At 41.3% G+C, this 15,964-nt stretch overlaps 1 protein-coding gene, 4 non-coding genes and 1 pseudogene across 5 annotated transcripts; 4 read left to right on the forward strand and 2 right to left on the reverse strand.

Moving 5' to 3' along the window:
- Positions 1-8: 8 nt before the first annotated feature.
- On the forward strand, positions 9-11,566 carry LOC141514443 (endogenous retrovirus group K member 21 Gag polyprotein-like). Its single transcript, XM_074225274.1, has 2 exons — positions 9-96; positions 5,530-11,566. The coding sequence occupies exon 2, from the start codon at positions 7,106-7,108 to the stop codon at positions 7,865-7,867; it is 762 nt and encodes a 253-aa protein (XP_074081375.1). The 5' UTR covers positions 9-96; positions 5,530-7,105; the 3' UTR covers positions 7,868-11,566.
- Positions 93-13,170, forward strand: LOC141514444 (prohibitin 1-like; annotated as a pseudogene).
- TRNAV-CAC (transfer RNA valine (anticodon CAC)) lies at positions 326-398 on the forward strand. The gene has a single exon. It is a non-coding gene; the product is annotated as a tRNA-Val (tRNA).
- Positions 2,605-2,711, forward strand: TRNAL-CAA (transfer RNA leucine (anticodon CAA)). Its single transcript has 2 exons — positions 2,605-2,642; positions 2,666-2,711. It is a non-coding gene; the product is annotated as a tRNA-Leu (tRNA).
- Positions 13,171-15,583: 2,413 nt separating the features above from the next.
- Positions 15,584-15,656, reverse strand: TRNAK-CUU (transfer RNA lysine (anticodon CUU)). The gene has a single exon. It is a non-coding gene; the product is annotated as a tRNA-Lys (tRNA).
- A 215-nt stretch (positions 15,657-15,871) lies between these two features.
- Positions 15,872-15,944, reverse strand: TRNAV-CAC (transfer RNA valine (anticodon CAC)). Its single transcript has one exon. It is a non-coding gene; the product is annotated as a tRNA-Val (tRNA).
- Between the last annotated feature and the right edge of the window lie 20 nt (positions 15,945-15,964).

The raw sequence follows: 15,964 nt of genomic DNA on the forward strand, positions 1-15,964 counted from the left end.
TCACTCCTGGCAAAAATGAAAAATACGTCTTCTCGTGTCTCTTCTACCTTTGTTGGTGTCTGCGAAATGGTACTAAACCCCCCACTCGGCTTCATAGTAAGTGTACAGTTTGAAAATTCTACACCTTTTTTTGGATATGGCTACATTTTAAATAACGGAAACTCGACAAATATTAAGTGATTTACGTAGTTACACACATTGTTTTCTTTATATAAAGGAATAAATCCTGAAGATTTTGTCGTTGATAAAATAATTAATATTCCATAGATTTGGGCCAATGCCATATTCTTGTTAGCAGAGGTTGGGAGAACTTGAGGTGTAGTTTGTTTCCGTAGTGTAGTGGTTATCACGTTCGCCTCACACGCGAAAGGTCCCCGGTTCGAAACCGGGCGGAAACAATCTCTTCGGGCTTTTTTTCTCTTTAATATCTTATTTTCAATTTATTGAGATTGGAAAAGTCAGCTCTTTTCTCCAGCATTTCTGTAAAATCAGTAAACTTCCGGATTTATCATTTAGAATTGAATTATATCACTATTTAAGTAATGATAATGCACTATTCTCTACATCCTTTCAAAGCAGCTGCTTAAAAGATTAAGATTTCAGCCTCTCTTCCCCTCTCCTCCACCCTCAGTCCTGCAGGGATTGTTGAGTTTGTTTTAATTTATCCACGATCCCTTAAAAAAAAAAAAAAAACAAGCAACAGTTATTTATTAAGAACTTTTGTCCGGGGCAAACGGTGTAAAGGAAGATATTCACGATGCCAGGTCATTTTAGGGTGCAACTTAGGTGGTATATCCTTGTTGACGAAATGAGGATGAAGAATGCAGGTACCAGAAGGGAAGGAAGCTGACGTCTAAACTGGCAGCATTGCTAAGAGAAGTTCTTCGGAATTAACCTAGGGAACACACCGAGGGTAGGGAGAACAAACCCGGACAGAGCTGCTGAGTGTTCTCTAAGTTTCACTACCCTGAAGCAACATCTATCTCCTTCCCACTCCCCAAGTCCTATCTACGGCATTTGCAGCACACTGCAGTGGAAAGAAAAAAGGTGCGGGATTACATTCCTAGCTACGATCAGATGGTTGTTGTGTGACTTTTATCGAGTCACCTCATTTCTCAGGATCTCAGTTTCCCATCTTAAAAAAATGGGGGATAACCGTATAACCTCTAAAGTCTTTTAATTCTAACTCTATGATCCTAATGGCCACGTAACATGGAAACGGGTAATCAACATTTAAGTTACTAATTGCCAGGTACAAATAAAGACAAGCCAGACCCAGCTCTTACAGTGGGAAACATGCTAACAACTACCTAAAAACTGTGTGTCTATCATGCATGTACATATGTGTGTACAGCCACCTTTGAGGTGTCTCTATCTTAGCCAATTTGGGGACAGAAGCTGAAGCTCGAAGGGTTACAAGACAGTCGCCCGCCAAGCTGCTTGCAAGCTGAAGCCGCCCAGGCATGAACTCCGGAGTGGTGACTTCTGCCCTCCTGGCACCTTCAGGATAGGGTATCTCTCCTGCCAGTCACTGTCCTTTGTGCTTAAGCCAAGTAGGGGTTAACCCCTTGGATGCAGGTCTTGATCAGGTCAGGATTCATATCAAAGTAACTGATTAAACATCAGACAATGGATTTTATTAGCATTTCATTAATAGTTCGTTTTCTTTCCAGTGGTTCTCCTCTTTCTTTGAATAGTTTGGGAGCCTGCTCTTCCAGGGGCCTATAAAACTGTGAGTTCACCGATATGAAGGATATTTGGCTTACAAGTGTCACTGACCTCTTTTATTTAAATACTAGCATTATTAATAAAATGACAAATTATTCATGTTATTTCCCTCGAATCTTTTAAACTTAACATAGGAAAGAATGGATTATTTAAACTCAACTTAAGGAACAAAAGAAGAAAACTGCCTAAAGCCACTGCCTCGAATTATGCTTACTCTAATTTACTATTATGGCTCGATATCTATATTGTACAATATCTACCTACATGGACCTATAATGACTGGGGTCTGTTTCTCTTGAAAGGCCCTCGTTCGTCCTTCTGCCTTTCATCCTCTAAATTTTATATAGTCAACCAACAAGCATTTATTGAATTCCTAATGTGTGCCTAATACTAAGACCAGAACACACAAAAAATGCCGAATGGATTGTCACTGCTCTCAGGGAGTCACCCATTCTAAGAGTACTGACATTCAAACAGCTAATTTCAAATAAGATATCGACATTTTGAGGGTTTCAGTCCAAAACTGATTTTCCTTCCCAGGACTGTCTCACTTGGTCAACTCCGCAGCTCTCAGTTTTGTTCTTCATTTTATCATCTTTTACTTTGATTTAGTTTTTAATCATTTTGGATCCCCACGCCAGGATTGCTGAATCTATCCTGGTCTCTCTGATCTCTGCTTCTACTCATAGACTCTCTTGTGGTACTGAAGACTTCCGTCTCTGTAAAGGTCGCTTTGATTCAGTTTCTGACTCACTGGGATTTGGGGCAACTTTTATTTTCTTAACGTCCCTGTAAAACCCTGTGACCAATCAAAAAAAAAATGAGTCTAACTGTTCGTCATTTGAATAGGTTTCAGGGGGCCTCAACTTTTGCAGTGTCAGGATGGCCGAGTGGTCTAAGGCGCCAGACTCAAGAGTAATCTTCCCGTGTTAGGGTGTTCTGGTCTCCGTATGGAGGCGTGGGTTCAAATCCCACTTCTGACACGACACATTTTTAATTTTTTTTCATTCAAATGACGTTTGTAAGAAACTAAATAAATTTTAAAAAACTCAAATCGGCAGCTTTAGAGGAGAGAGAGATGATTTTCTTTATTTTAACTCAACTATGTCTCTCTCCAGAATGGTACGAGCTTTAAGGAAAACGTAAACTGGTCCCATTCAACAGATAATCTACTTTTTAAAAACATTTTTAAAGTTTTTTTTTAAACAATCACCATAGTTTTCCCCAGTAGCTAACCCCCTCCTCAGAGTTATTCTATATGACAAACAGTATTTTCAGATAAACATTCTTTTTTTTTAAGATCTAATAATGTGCCTTCAGTTTTCAACTGCAAAATGGGTAATAATAATAACTTAACAATCCAAGGCAATTATGAGCCTCAAATGAGATATTTGTAAAAGCACTTGGCATGGTGCTTAGCACATAGCAGGCACTATTAAATGTGTATTACCCTTAATTCTAGTGCCTTCCCTCTGTTATTTCCAATTTGTCTATATACTTGTATACAATTGTTTACATTCAACCTTGAGTTCCTTGAGTTAATGCTCTTCTGCCTTTCTTTGGAAACTGAGCTAGTTAATTAACATGGTACTTGGAACCTAGGTGCTTAATGTTTATCAAATGACTAATAAAGTAAAGCTCCCTTGTCCATTTTATTCATCCCTTTAAAAGATTTCTCCATGCCTACCAGGGTCCTTGTAGCTGTTTTTGTATTCACACACAATCTGAACACTTAACTCCTTGAGCTATACTTAATAAAGAAGAACTAGCCTAACCTGAATAGAGAGAAGGGTTAAGATATTGCTCTTATCAAAACATGTTTCCTCTTCTGCCCTACCACACTGTGACCCCCTTAAAATATGGGAAATAAATATGGGTTGTAAGACCAGGGCTGGTCCATGTTAAGGAAAGTTAAGTAATAAGTAATTAAGTAATAAATAAAGTTAATAACTTGTGCAATTATGGGTCATTTTCTTTCTTTGACTATAAAAGACTGTTGCAGCATTGTGTGGCAATACTAGCCTGAGGGAGTAAACACCTGCTTGACTGGTTACTTAAAGAGTTGGGGGAAAACCAGGGACAAGGAGGAGGATTTAAGCACTTGTTTTCTGTGAAATAAAGAGAGAACTCAGCATCTTTGTCTCTCCCCTCTTCAGTGTTCGCCTGAATAAAATAATAGGTAAGGAATAAAGTATAATTTAGCCAGCAGGCACCTAACATTTGACTAATTTGGAATGTAGCCCTAGTAGTGGTATAGTTGAGTCAAAGAGAATGTAAGCATAGTTATTAAATTTTGGAAGCATAGTTTCAAATTACATTCATGAATGGTTAGAGAAATTCACAGCTCTATCAACAATACATTAAATATACCTGTATTCCCATGGACTTTCCAACATTTGTTATTACCCTTTTTTGTCAACTTTGCCTGCGTAATGAATGTGAGATGGAACTTCAGAGTTGCTTTAATTTTTTTTAATATGGTTATTAATAACTAAGGTTTCTTCTCTTGAAAATTGCCTGTTCATATTATTTGACTATTTAACTGGGATTGTAGATGGTTTCTTAAGGAATTTAGCAGAAAAAGGGGAATAGACATATAGGAGGTCAGTTAGCCTCTAGATGGTAGATTAGGTGATAGTTTTGTTGCTTTTATTTTTTAAGATGGGAGAAATGTGTGTTTATAGGCAGCAGACAAGGAGCCAGTTAATAGAAATTCCATAACCAAATGATTTCCTCTAGCTCTAATTCCAGAGCATGTGAATAAAAGCAAATAGGGCAGATTATGAGAGTAATTCTAAGGTTAGAATCTGTCAAAGGAGGATCACAAAGTTGACAAGAGGCAAGAGATTGAAGAATAAAGTTGAACTGATTTGCCAAGGAGTCTGGATAGGAAAAGAAGCACTACTCAGGAATGATATTGTTCTGTTCTGCTAGGTGGCAGTCACTTTAAGATGGAAGATCAAGGGTAAGTAGGGTTGGGGAATTCATGTGGAGGTCAGAGTTGTGTCTGGTCTGAGAGGGCGGAAGACCAAGACTATCTGAAGGAGACATGGCTGAGAAACTATTGGAAGCTGTTGGCAAGTTTGGTCCGGACTTAGCTGTTATAGAAGGAGTTGTTAACTCTGCCTTACATAATGCGGATGCTGGCCACAGAGCTGTTATCTTTGATAGATTCTGTGGAGTCCAAGACAGTGTTGTAGGGAAAGGAACTCATTTTCTCATCCCATGGGTTCGGAAACCAATTATTTTTGATTGCTGTTCCAGGCCATGGAATGTCCCAGTAATCACTGGTAGCAAGGATTTAGAGAATGTCAGTATCACTCTTCATATTCTTTTCCAACCTGTTGCCAATCAGCTGCCGGGAATCTTCAGCAGCATTGGTGAATGAGTGGTGTGATATCTTATATAGCAATTAACAAGGACTATGAGAAATAGGTCTGTAAGTAAATCTCTTGAGGCAATATCACAAGATCTGTTAAGCCAGAAGAATGCTGAGATTGTTTATAACAAGAAGAATGTTAAAGGTTAAGAGAGGAACAAGAGTTGTTTAAGATAGATAAGGATAACATAGCCACATTCTTGACAAACAACATGTGCCCCAGAGTATAGATAAGGAAGTGCTGTTTTATATCTCAATTTTCTTAAATATTTACTCAGGACATTTGAAGAATGTATGGCTTGCACATAAGTACTTGTGAAAGATATCGATGTCAAAGAAAGATATAAAAACTGTACTGTGCTGCACAATAAAGGAACCAGCTTAGTCACCACATTGGTGTTCGTCGGTGTTCCCTCTCTTAGCAGACTCAACATCTGGTGACCCCGACGTGATTGCCAAATCTAGGAGAGTCCGTCCCAGGTGAGAAGGTGTGGAGCACAATGAAAGCGCCCGCTCGGCGCTAGAAGAAAAGCGGAATTGCGTGGCCACGGCTGACCGGTGAGTCAGGAGCGGGATGGCAATGGCTGCATCAGCCTCGGAGCACAAGGCGCTTGACACTTTTGAAAATCTTTCACATAAGTATGAGATGCCCATGAAGAGATCAGACATTGCGGGGTGTTACAATGGGCTCAACGTAAGGGCATTATTTCTAACACAGAGGAGCTATTCTCTACGCAGAGGTGGCAGGAGATAGGGAATGACTTATAGGAATCCATACAAGTACAAAGTAAAGAAGCTCAGAAATTGGCAGGGCCGTTTCATACTCTGCATAAGATTATACAAAGAATTCATGGACAGGCACAGGTCACTGCAGCTGTAGCTTCTGTTTTCAAAGGATATCATAAGAAACCAGAAAGACCCTTAAAGGATCCGGAGCCCTTTCCTCCCATTTCAGGAGAGGCCCAAGCATATCCTGCCATTACAGATGCAGAGGGCATAGCCTTAGGCGGGGTGTCAGACGATATGCCCCCCATGACTGACGCCGAATTACTCCAGCCTCCACCTCCATACGGGGACCAGAAGGATATACCCTCCGTTCCTCCGGCAGAAAGCCCTATGGAGATAGACCCAGCATCTGTTCCCCTGCCTCCAGATGAGGAAAGCGAATCATGCACAGTTTCTGCTTCCCCATATGTAGAGATATTGAATGAATTGAGGAGAATAGACAAAGCCTCCTCCACAAAAATTTGGCGCAAAGCATATGATAAAGCCATTGAAGCTATAAAGCAAGGACTTGCTGCTGTAGGAGAAAGGGAAAAAGAAAGAGAAGAAAAAGATAGAGAGAAGGCATGGGACAATAATTTAAGGGATCAACTTGATCATGATAAAAATATTGCATGGGAAGGTATTAAGCAAGGATCTTTATTGATAGAAAAAGCACAGGCATGGTTAGAAACAAAGTATGGTGTTTATGGTAGATGGTCTACTAGAGAAAGGGAAATGATGGGAATTGAAAGTAGAAGAAAGGATGGGGAATGTGGAAGGGATAGTGAAAGTAATAGTAAGTGGGAACGAGATGGAAAAAAGAATTGATCCTCCGAAAGACTGTTCTTATGATTTCTCACAACGGTGGCATGCAGTATTAGAGAATGCAACGGTAACGGGAGACCTCTCCCTAGCATCCATGCCATTTCCTGTTATCACTAAACAGGGAAATCAAAGACAATGGGACCCACTAGACTGGAAGTTAGTAACTAACATCCAAAAATCTGTACTACAATATGGATCTAAGAACAAACTTGTTCAGAATCAAGTTTCAGCCCTATTAATGCATTCTAACTTTGCTCCAGCTGATACAAAAGCTCTTATGGAACTAATATTGACACCTACAGAATATATGCTATTTCTGGCAAAGTGGCAGGAACGTTTAGAGATAAAAAAAGTTGAAAATATGCAATTGCCTAACAGAGATCCTCTGCAAATGGCTACGATACGCTCATGGGAAAGGAGCCCTTTGCTGATCCCCAGGCTCAGGCTCGCTTGCATGACAGAATTTTACAGCAGTCACAAAAATGTGCGATGAGTGTTTTTCATACGCTTCCTCAGTTAGGGTCTCCTTCCCTACCATACACAAAGATTCAGCAGAAACAGGATGAGCCCTTTATGCAATTTGTTGATCGTCTAAAAGAGGCTGTGGATCTCGCTCCTAATATCCCTCCGGAAATGAGGACTGTGATAATTAAGGAACTTTCCGAGCAAAATGCTAATTCTAATTGTAAAAAGCTCATTGCCCTCCTAGGGTCTTCTGCTACTATTGTTCAAATGATTGAAGCTTGTTCTCAAGAAAGGCTTTTATGGGAAGAGGAAAAGGTTCGCGTGCACGGAGCTGCTCTTGCAGCCGCCCTTCAGAAAGGGGGGATTGGCAATAATTCTAACAATTACTTTAACTGTAAACAGCCTGGCCACATACGAAAAAATTGCCCAAAGAAAAATTCGGCTGTTAGAGGTTCTGAATCCTTTAATGGTACCTGCAATAGGTGTGGGAAATATGGGCATAAGTTATCCATGTGCCACTCAAAATTCCATAAAAACGGCAACCCTCTCCCTAATCAGGAGGGAAGCGAGCGGTCCTGTGGACCTGTGGCCGTGGGCAACAAATATCCACGGGCCATGGCTGTCTCAGAAACCTCTGCTCGGCCACAAGCAGATCAGCTGGGATCGACTTACCAGTGGCCGGGACATCATCATAAACTCTACTGAGGTTCAATTGGTACCCGCAAGGGGTCGAAGGCCCCGTGGGTGATGGCCTTATTGCCCTATTGATAGGATGGTCCTCTGCTTCTAAGATGGGCATCTTTGTACTTCCTGGCTGTATAGATGCTGACTATGCTGGAGAAATTTTGATAATGGTGCACGTCTTTGTACCTCCTATATCCATCAAAGCAGGAACCAAGATTGCACAATTAATTCCCTTCATCCCCTGTGTACCATCCCCCGGGGTAGATAAAAGAAAAGGTGGTTTCGGTTCTACTACTCCACTCACTGCGGCTTTTGCAGAAAAAATGTCCTCAATGCAACCTACTCGACAGGTGGACTTTTTAGGTAAGGATGGCACTCTCTTGTCATCTACTGCATTGCTGGACACGGGATCCAATGCCACTATCATTCCTGAACACATGTGGCCACCTCATTGGCCCACTCATCAGGTGGCAACGTCCCTGTTTGATTTCTTGGGACTCTTAATCCTGAAAACCCGGCAGCATGTTCGTGCTTTGACAGCAGTGGAACCTACCTGTCTACATCTCCACTTTGATAATATGGACAACATGCTACTGCAGGAAGTGTTACAAACTTTCCCCCATTTTGGTACAGCTGTTCATGATTTAGCCATCTCTCCACATTTTCCCTCAAACCCTATCTTTTCTACTACTCTTCCATTTCATTACAAAGATTTAGTTCAGTGAGACCCCATTAATGATGCTTTAACTGTATTCACTGATGCAAGTCACAAGACTCAGACTTATGGTTATGACTATAAAGAAACAGATGACTGGATAATTAGAACTTATACAGAGCATGGCTCTGCCCAGCTTTTAGAACTACTAAGCAGCAGTCAAGGTGTTTGAAGATTTTCCTGAACAGCCCCTAAATGTGGTTAGTGACTTATCCTATGTTGTGGGCATCCTGAACCGCCTACCCTATGCTCTTCTCAGGGAACAAGTGCGATCTACCATCTCTCCACCTCTTTTTAAACTTCAAGGACTCTTACATCTCAGGGAGCATCCTTATTGGTGCACTCACATCCGCAGCCATACTTCTCTCCCTGGCCCATTTACTGAAGGGAATAACATTATAGACCAGGCTGTGAGTCACCCACAGGCTTCTGTAATTGTGGCCACAATGTCCACTCCCTACCATCAAGCTCTTGCCTCCCACTCCTTTTTTCATCAGTCTGCACGAGCCCTTGCACAACACTTCCACTTATCACTGGCCCAGGCCAGGATGATTGTTGCTGCCTGTCCTGATTGTACAAAGACCATTCCTCTACAAAAAGAAGGCACCAATCCGTGTGGCTTGGAACCTCACCAAATATGGCAGACTGATGTCACTGATTTTCCACCCTTTGGAAGGTTAAAGCACATTAATGTGACAATTGACACTTGTTCAAAGGCAATTTGGGCTACAGCTGCCCCTTCTACTAATTCTAAGCATGCCATCCAACATTGGTTACAAGCCTTTGCGGCCTTGGGTATCCCCTGAACTGTAAAAACTGACAATGCCCCTGGTTACACTTCCCAAAGGGTGTCTCACTTTTTTCAAATATGGGGTGTTGAGCATAAATTGGGCACTCCATATAATTCTACAGGACAAGCTTTGATTGAATGGGCTCATCAGGATGTTAAGAAGTATCTCTATTTTTTAAAAAAAAAGGGGGAGCTGGGGGGATCACCACATAATATACTAGCCAAAACTCTATATGTATTAAATTGGCTTAATCCTAGACACTCTATTGGATATAACAAACCTATAACTTATCATTTTTCCATTAACAAAACACATTTTGCTGATGTTAATATCTCTGTCTCGGTTTTTGACCCTAGGACTACTCTGTGGGATAATTCTTATCGTTTATTAACCTGGGGATGAGGATATGATTGTCTTCTTTCAGGTTCCTCTAAGCCTGTGTGGGTTCCTGCAAAGAGGGTGAAGCCTTAACCGCAAAAATGAAACTTCTGCTGATGATATGGATACTCCACCCTGTGACAGCACCCATGACTCACCTGATCCCAAGGCCTCTACTACATCAGGAGAACATGTGGCTCACACTGGCTAATGCTACAGGACAACAACATATGTGTATCTCTTCAAAATCAGCTGGGGATCCCTTTAAGACCTGTCTTATAGGAATCCCTCTAGACCCAGAGGCCATTAAGATAAAGTTAGAAGGATATTATGGACAATTAAATGAGACATGTCAAAGCTCTCAAGAAGATTGTGTTTGCATGTGCAATGAGCATCAGCAATACATATGGCCCTCCTTGCAAAATGAGTGTAGGTTGCGAGCTGTAATTGAAGCTCTAAACAAGCCAAGTGCACACGAACCTCAAGAAATTAACTTGTTATGGAGTGTGCCTCCTGGTGTTAAAGAGGATATTACTCACATTAAAAATTGTAGTTCATTTAGTACCCCACAATTCTATAACACCACCGGAACTGTGAACATTTGGAGGCACTGAGTATTTTTATAAGGATGTGCCATTCCCCACCCCGGCTGAAGTGGGAACAATATACAAACATATCAGGGAACTTTCCATGTTGGAATATGTCCAAAATGGAGTCAGGGCTGGAAACAAATAATGGGAGCCAAACAGTTACCCCCTGGTGTCTTTTTAATCTGTGAAGACAAAGCCTACAGCTCCATTCCCTGGCGACCAATAGGAGGACCCTGCTATCTAGGTCAGCTAGCATTAGTATCTACCCCGCAGCTTAATTTTTCTAGACATTATAAGCAAACTAGGAGTATTCCTTTAGCCTTTGACTGTGACGATAATGTAGATTTCTTATCCATATCAGAAGCCGTGGCTGCCTCCTTTTTTACACCTGGAGTAATGGCAGCCATAAACTATAATAGAATGAAGAAACTTGCTTGTTGGGCTAAAGTCCAGGCAAATATAACCTCCATGGCCCTGATGGACATAATCACAGATGTTCAGAGTATCAGGAAAGCCACCTTACAAAACAGGCCTGCTATTGATTTTCTTCTACTATTACATAATCATGGGTGTGAAGATTTTGAAGGGATGTGTTTTAATATATCAGATCATAGCTCTAATGTCTATAATAAGATTAAACAATTACAAGAGCAAATTGATAAAATTAAAATTTACAAGGATATTTTAAAGGATTGGTTTGGGTCATTGGGCTTCCCTGCTTGGTTTGTAGATGTAATCCAGCCTATTATTGCTGTATGTTTCATAATATTAATGTGCTTGTTATTTGGTCCATGTATTCTTATGTGCTGCCAGAGGTATTTGGAAAATACTATTAATGGTATGTTTAAAAGAAAAGGGGGAGATGTGGTGTCATATATGGCAATTAACAAGGACTATGAGAAATATGTCTGTAAGTAAGTCTCTTGAGGCAATATCACGAGATCTGTTAAGCCAGAAGAATGCTGAGATTGTTTATAACAAGAAGAATGTTAAAGGTTAAGAGAGGAACAAGAGTTGTTTAAGATAGATAAGGATAACATAGCCACATTCTTGACAAACAACATGTGCCCCAGAGTATAGAGAAGGAAGTGCTGTTTTATATCTCAATGTTCTTAAATATTTATTTAGGACATTTGAAGAATGTATGGCTTGCACATAATAAGTACTTGTGAAAGATATCGATGTCAAAAAAAGATATAAAAACTGTACTGTGCTGCACAATAAAGGAACCAGCTTATTCACCACATTGGTGTTCGTCTGTGTTCCCTCTCTTAGAGGACTCAACAGAGTGGGTGTTGCCATCCATAATTACTGAGATCGGCAAGTAGATTTGATGCTGGAGAATTGATCACCCAGAGAGAATTAGTCTCTAAACAAGTAAGTGATGACCTCACAGAGTGAGCAGCGACCTTTGGGCTCATCCTAGATGATGTTTCTTTGACACATCTGACCTTTGGGAATGAGTTCACAGAGGTAGTAGAAGCCAAACAGGTGGCTCAGCAGGAAGCAGAGAGGGCCAAATTTGTAGTGGAAAAGGCTGAGCAACAGAAGAAAGCAGCTATCTTCTCAGCAGAGGATGACTCCAAAGCAGCTGAACTGATTGCCAATTCACTTGGCCACTGCAGGAGATGGCCTAATAGAGCTTCGCAAGCTAGAAGCTGCAGAGGATGTCACATACCAGCTTTCCCACTCTTGGAATATCGCCTACCTGCCTGATGGACAGTCGGTGCTCCTCCAGCTTCCCCAGTAAGGCTGGCCTCACCAACCCTACCCCACTCAGTTTTGATCTAATCCACAGCTCTTTCCCTGCCCCCACCCACCCACCCAAAATTACTGTGAGATCTGATGATTTGGCTTAAGCAAAGGAAATAAAAATTAAAATCATTTTGGGGATCTTGAATTTCTCCATGAGATTAAGCTCTTTAATTCTTTACATCTCTCTGTCCACCACAACTTTAAGAAAGAACTGATACCTGTTCTAAAGAGGTGGCTGGGGGAACCCTGTTCTCAACCCTCTGGAGAAGTACAACCTCCATACGATGCTGCTAGAAACAGGGAACAGAGAGATATGCAAGTGGACAACTTTAATGAACTGATGTAGACAAGAGCTTTTCATCATTTGACCATAGAAGATAAGGAATGCACCCAGAGCCTCAGTAAGCTATTGCCTATAATTAGAAGGTAGCCCTCCAATCGTTCCAGCATTTTGTTTATAGATGAGGTTTAGAGGAAGTTCCATGGAGGCACAGGAAAGAAATAGTCCTTCCTTTACTTTGAGGCCAATCATTAATTATAGGCCAGGGGGAAGCAGTTGTGTATATGATTGGAACTGACAGAGAGCTAGCAGTCCTGGGGCATACCCCAAAGGGTTCTAAGGATGGAATGGGTTTTGGAGAAGGGTACTGGAATAAGATGGGGATCCATCTGGAAGTATCCCAACTCATTCTTAACCCCTTTAAAATGCTCAGGAAGGAACTCAGCCTGAGAGATTGCATTCAGCACTGATAGAATATGCTCTCCGATGACTTGAGTTCTGAGTTCCTGGCTCCTTCTTTTCAGAGACTGGGCAGCTTTGTAGCTTATGTTGTGGATAGAATGGGAACAGCCCTGGGGTGGGGGAGAACAAATAGTGTAACCTACCTTTGTGGAATCCAAAGAGCAAGACGAAGACCAAAATTTGATAAATTTTGGAGATTTATTACCGGACTATGCGGAATTACATTTTCCCTCAAATTGCATAGCATTGCATGTCCAGAAAACAAAGTTTTAATAGTATTGGGTGGGCGGGGTATTCAGAGCAAGCAAGATACAAAAGCAGAGACAGTGGTTAGATATATATATATTTTTTCTTGTGGCTACTACAAACATATGCAAACACATATGGTTTAGTACAGATAGGGGACTGGACAAGGACAGAAGAGGTCAGGGTCTTTTTGTTATGTCTTAACATGTTTCCTGAGACAGAGGGAGTCATGTATTCACGGGCTTCCCACAGGTTTAAGGGAGTTGAATTTACTATCTTATGGTTCCAGCTGCATCTGGGGAAGGGGAGGCAGTCTTGGGAGGAAGCAGGAATTTTACAGATACAGCAAGATGATCAAGTTAACAGGGGCGTTTTGTGAATCTCAAACAAATTTATAGTATATCTCATGACCCCCAGAGTCAAGCATTTGGATCCTGTCAGATTATTCTCAGACCCAAAGGTGCCTAGCCAAGTTTATATTTCTGAGGAGTTTCTCAGGGCCCAGAAAGGTGTAAAGGACCCCTTCTATATAAGGATCACATAAATATTGATATTGTATTTCACCTTCAATAAATGACACCCAAAAAAGATTGAAAACTCATTTCCTCACAACACTTGTAAGTAATTAAGGAAATGAACATCTCTATGTCATAGAAATGAGTAGGCTGAGAACCAGAAGAAGTAAGGGTATTTGACAGAGCATGCATGTTAATATATATGGTAATATGAGGGTGGGAGTTGAGATGGGAAGACTGTAAGTCAGGCACAGATCTCATTGAAGAAGATATGAAAATGTCCTAAGGTTCCATAGATAAAAAGTATCTTCAAATATTTTTCTTTCTTGGAACCAAGGAATTCCACTCTATTTTTTTCATAATCAAGATTATATCATTCTTAGATTTTTGTTTTATTGAAACTGTAAAACAGAAAATGGAACCAGAATTTATCTACTTATTCATTCATTTATTTATTTACAAATATGATGTATGAAAAGAATGAGAGACATAATTTCTGGATAATTAACCATTTTATTAGTTTAGGCTAATGAAAAATCAATAAAAGGATGGTAATTTGGCTTTCTCTAGTAAAACAAAGACCAACATGGAGGTTTCTCAATTGCTTGTATACCTTGGAAAGAGTGGGTGTTTCTCATAGGTCAAAATTGACTCTGATAGATTAATAAAAGAATAAATGTTATTATAATAGGAGCCTTTCTAGACTAGGAAAGGATTTTGATTATGTCACTCTTACTCCAGACCAGCCAGGGGAATCTAGACTAAAGTCTACTGCACAACAAAACAGAACAATGGGCCTAAATTCATCTAGATTAGATTCTTTTTAAGGCTTTCCTTGGTGGGTGGGGTTCCAACCAAGCAATTATCTCTAAGAATTGGGTAATTTTATCTAAATTGAGTCCTTCAAATATTGGCTATATAATCTAGTTAATTTCTGAATGAGGAAATAGAAGAAGGAAACCTTACTCTCAATTAATAGTTGCCTATTAAAATAAGAGAAATAATCATTTTTCTCACAAGCAAGGTTTGAATTTATGCCACAGTATTATAGGCACCCAAACCTAAGCACTCCACTTTGGGGGAGACAAGATTAGAGAAATTTCAAAGGAACACTACTGCCATCTAGAACGAGGTCTGGGCATGTTTCCGTTTTGAACTGCTGCTTGATAGCTGACTGAAGTACATAGGATTTTCAGAGGGAAGAGAGACACATCTAGCCCAACCCCCTCATTTTTCTGATGAGAAGACCCAGGGATGGAATGATTTTTCCCACCTCTCCACTCACAGGTTTTCTTTCAAGTCTCAGTCTCGAATCCCTGATTATGCCCCACTGATGATGGTGTACAAACCAGTAGTAGTTTGATTTTCCACACTTCCCACCGAATTTCTTTCTCAATGAACACCTGCTTTAGCAAAAGCCAGACGCTAGTTTTCTGGACTGATCAAGGTTTGAGAACTGTACGTTCTGAATCTCTTAAGTTAGCGAAATTGAGGATGAGCCCTTCCATAGGAAGCCTGGCCTCCGGGGCTCCCTAAGGCCAGCAGTGACCGGGGCTGCGGGGGGCCAAGCCGCCCGGATCCCAGGGTGTCCTCCCTCCCCCTTGCCCTTTTCTGTGCCTTTGCTCAGAACCAATTAGCAGAAGAGGAAGTCACCTGCCAGGGAAGGAAAGGAGGATTCGTTTTCTTTGCTTTTCCTGAATCCATTTCTTCCAGGTAGGTCTCCATCCCCTAATGCCTTCCCACCCCGTAGCCCCGCGGTCTGCTCCGAATTCCCAGATTCTTCCTTTGGTTCCAGAGACATCCTTGGATTTAAATTTTCTCAGTCTTGAGATCTGCGGAAAGAGATGCGAACAAAAAAGAAAAGAAACCGATCGACTGAAGAGTGGGGCAGACATAACGAGAATTAAGCGAAGAGACGAGAAGAAAAACACAAACTAGAATGAAAGAGAGAACAGAGTAAGAAAGTTTCGTTACAAGAGAACAGTAACAGAAAGAAAAAGCAGCGCGCCCAACGTGGGGCTCGAACCCACGACCCTGAGATTAAGAGTCTCATGCTCTACCGACTGAGCTAGCCGGGCTCCTGCGGACGGCCCTTGACCCACGTATCCCAGGAGGCTAGGACTATTGACCGGCTCGGAGACACCGGGCTTCTGTTCACCCCTTCTCTGCGTCGCGGAGTCGCCTCATCATCCATAGTGAGGTGAGCGAGGATGAAGGGGGCGGTAACAAATCCAGAGGGGAAAAAAATAACTTAAAAAGAAGAGGGAAAAAATTCATTGAAATTTCAAAAGTCTGTTTCCGCCCGGTTTCGAACCGGGGACCTTTCGCGTGTGAGGCGAACGTGATAACCACTACACTACGGAAACCGCCCGGCGAGGGCAGCTTC

The sequence above is a fragment of the Macrotis lagotis genome, chromosome 2, assembly GCF_037893015.1.
Source record: "Macrotis lagotis isolate mMagLag1 chromosome 2, bilby.v1.9.chrom.fasta, whole genome shotgun sequence".
Classification (NCBI taxonomy): Eukaryota; Metazoa; Chordata; class Mammalia; order Peramelemorphia; family Peramelidae; genus Macrotis; species Macrotis lagotis.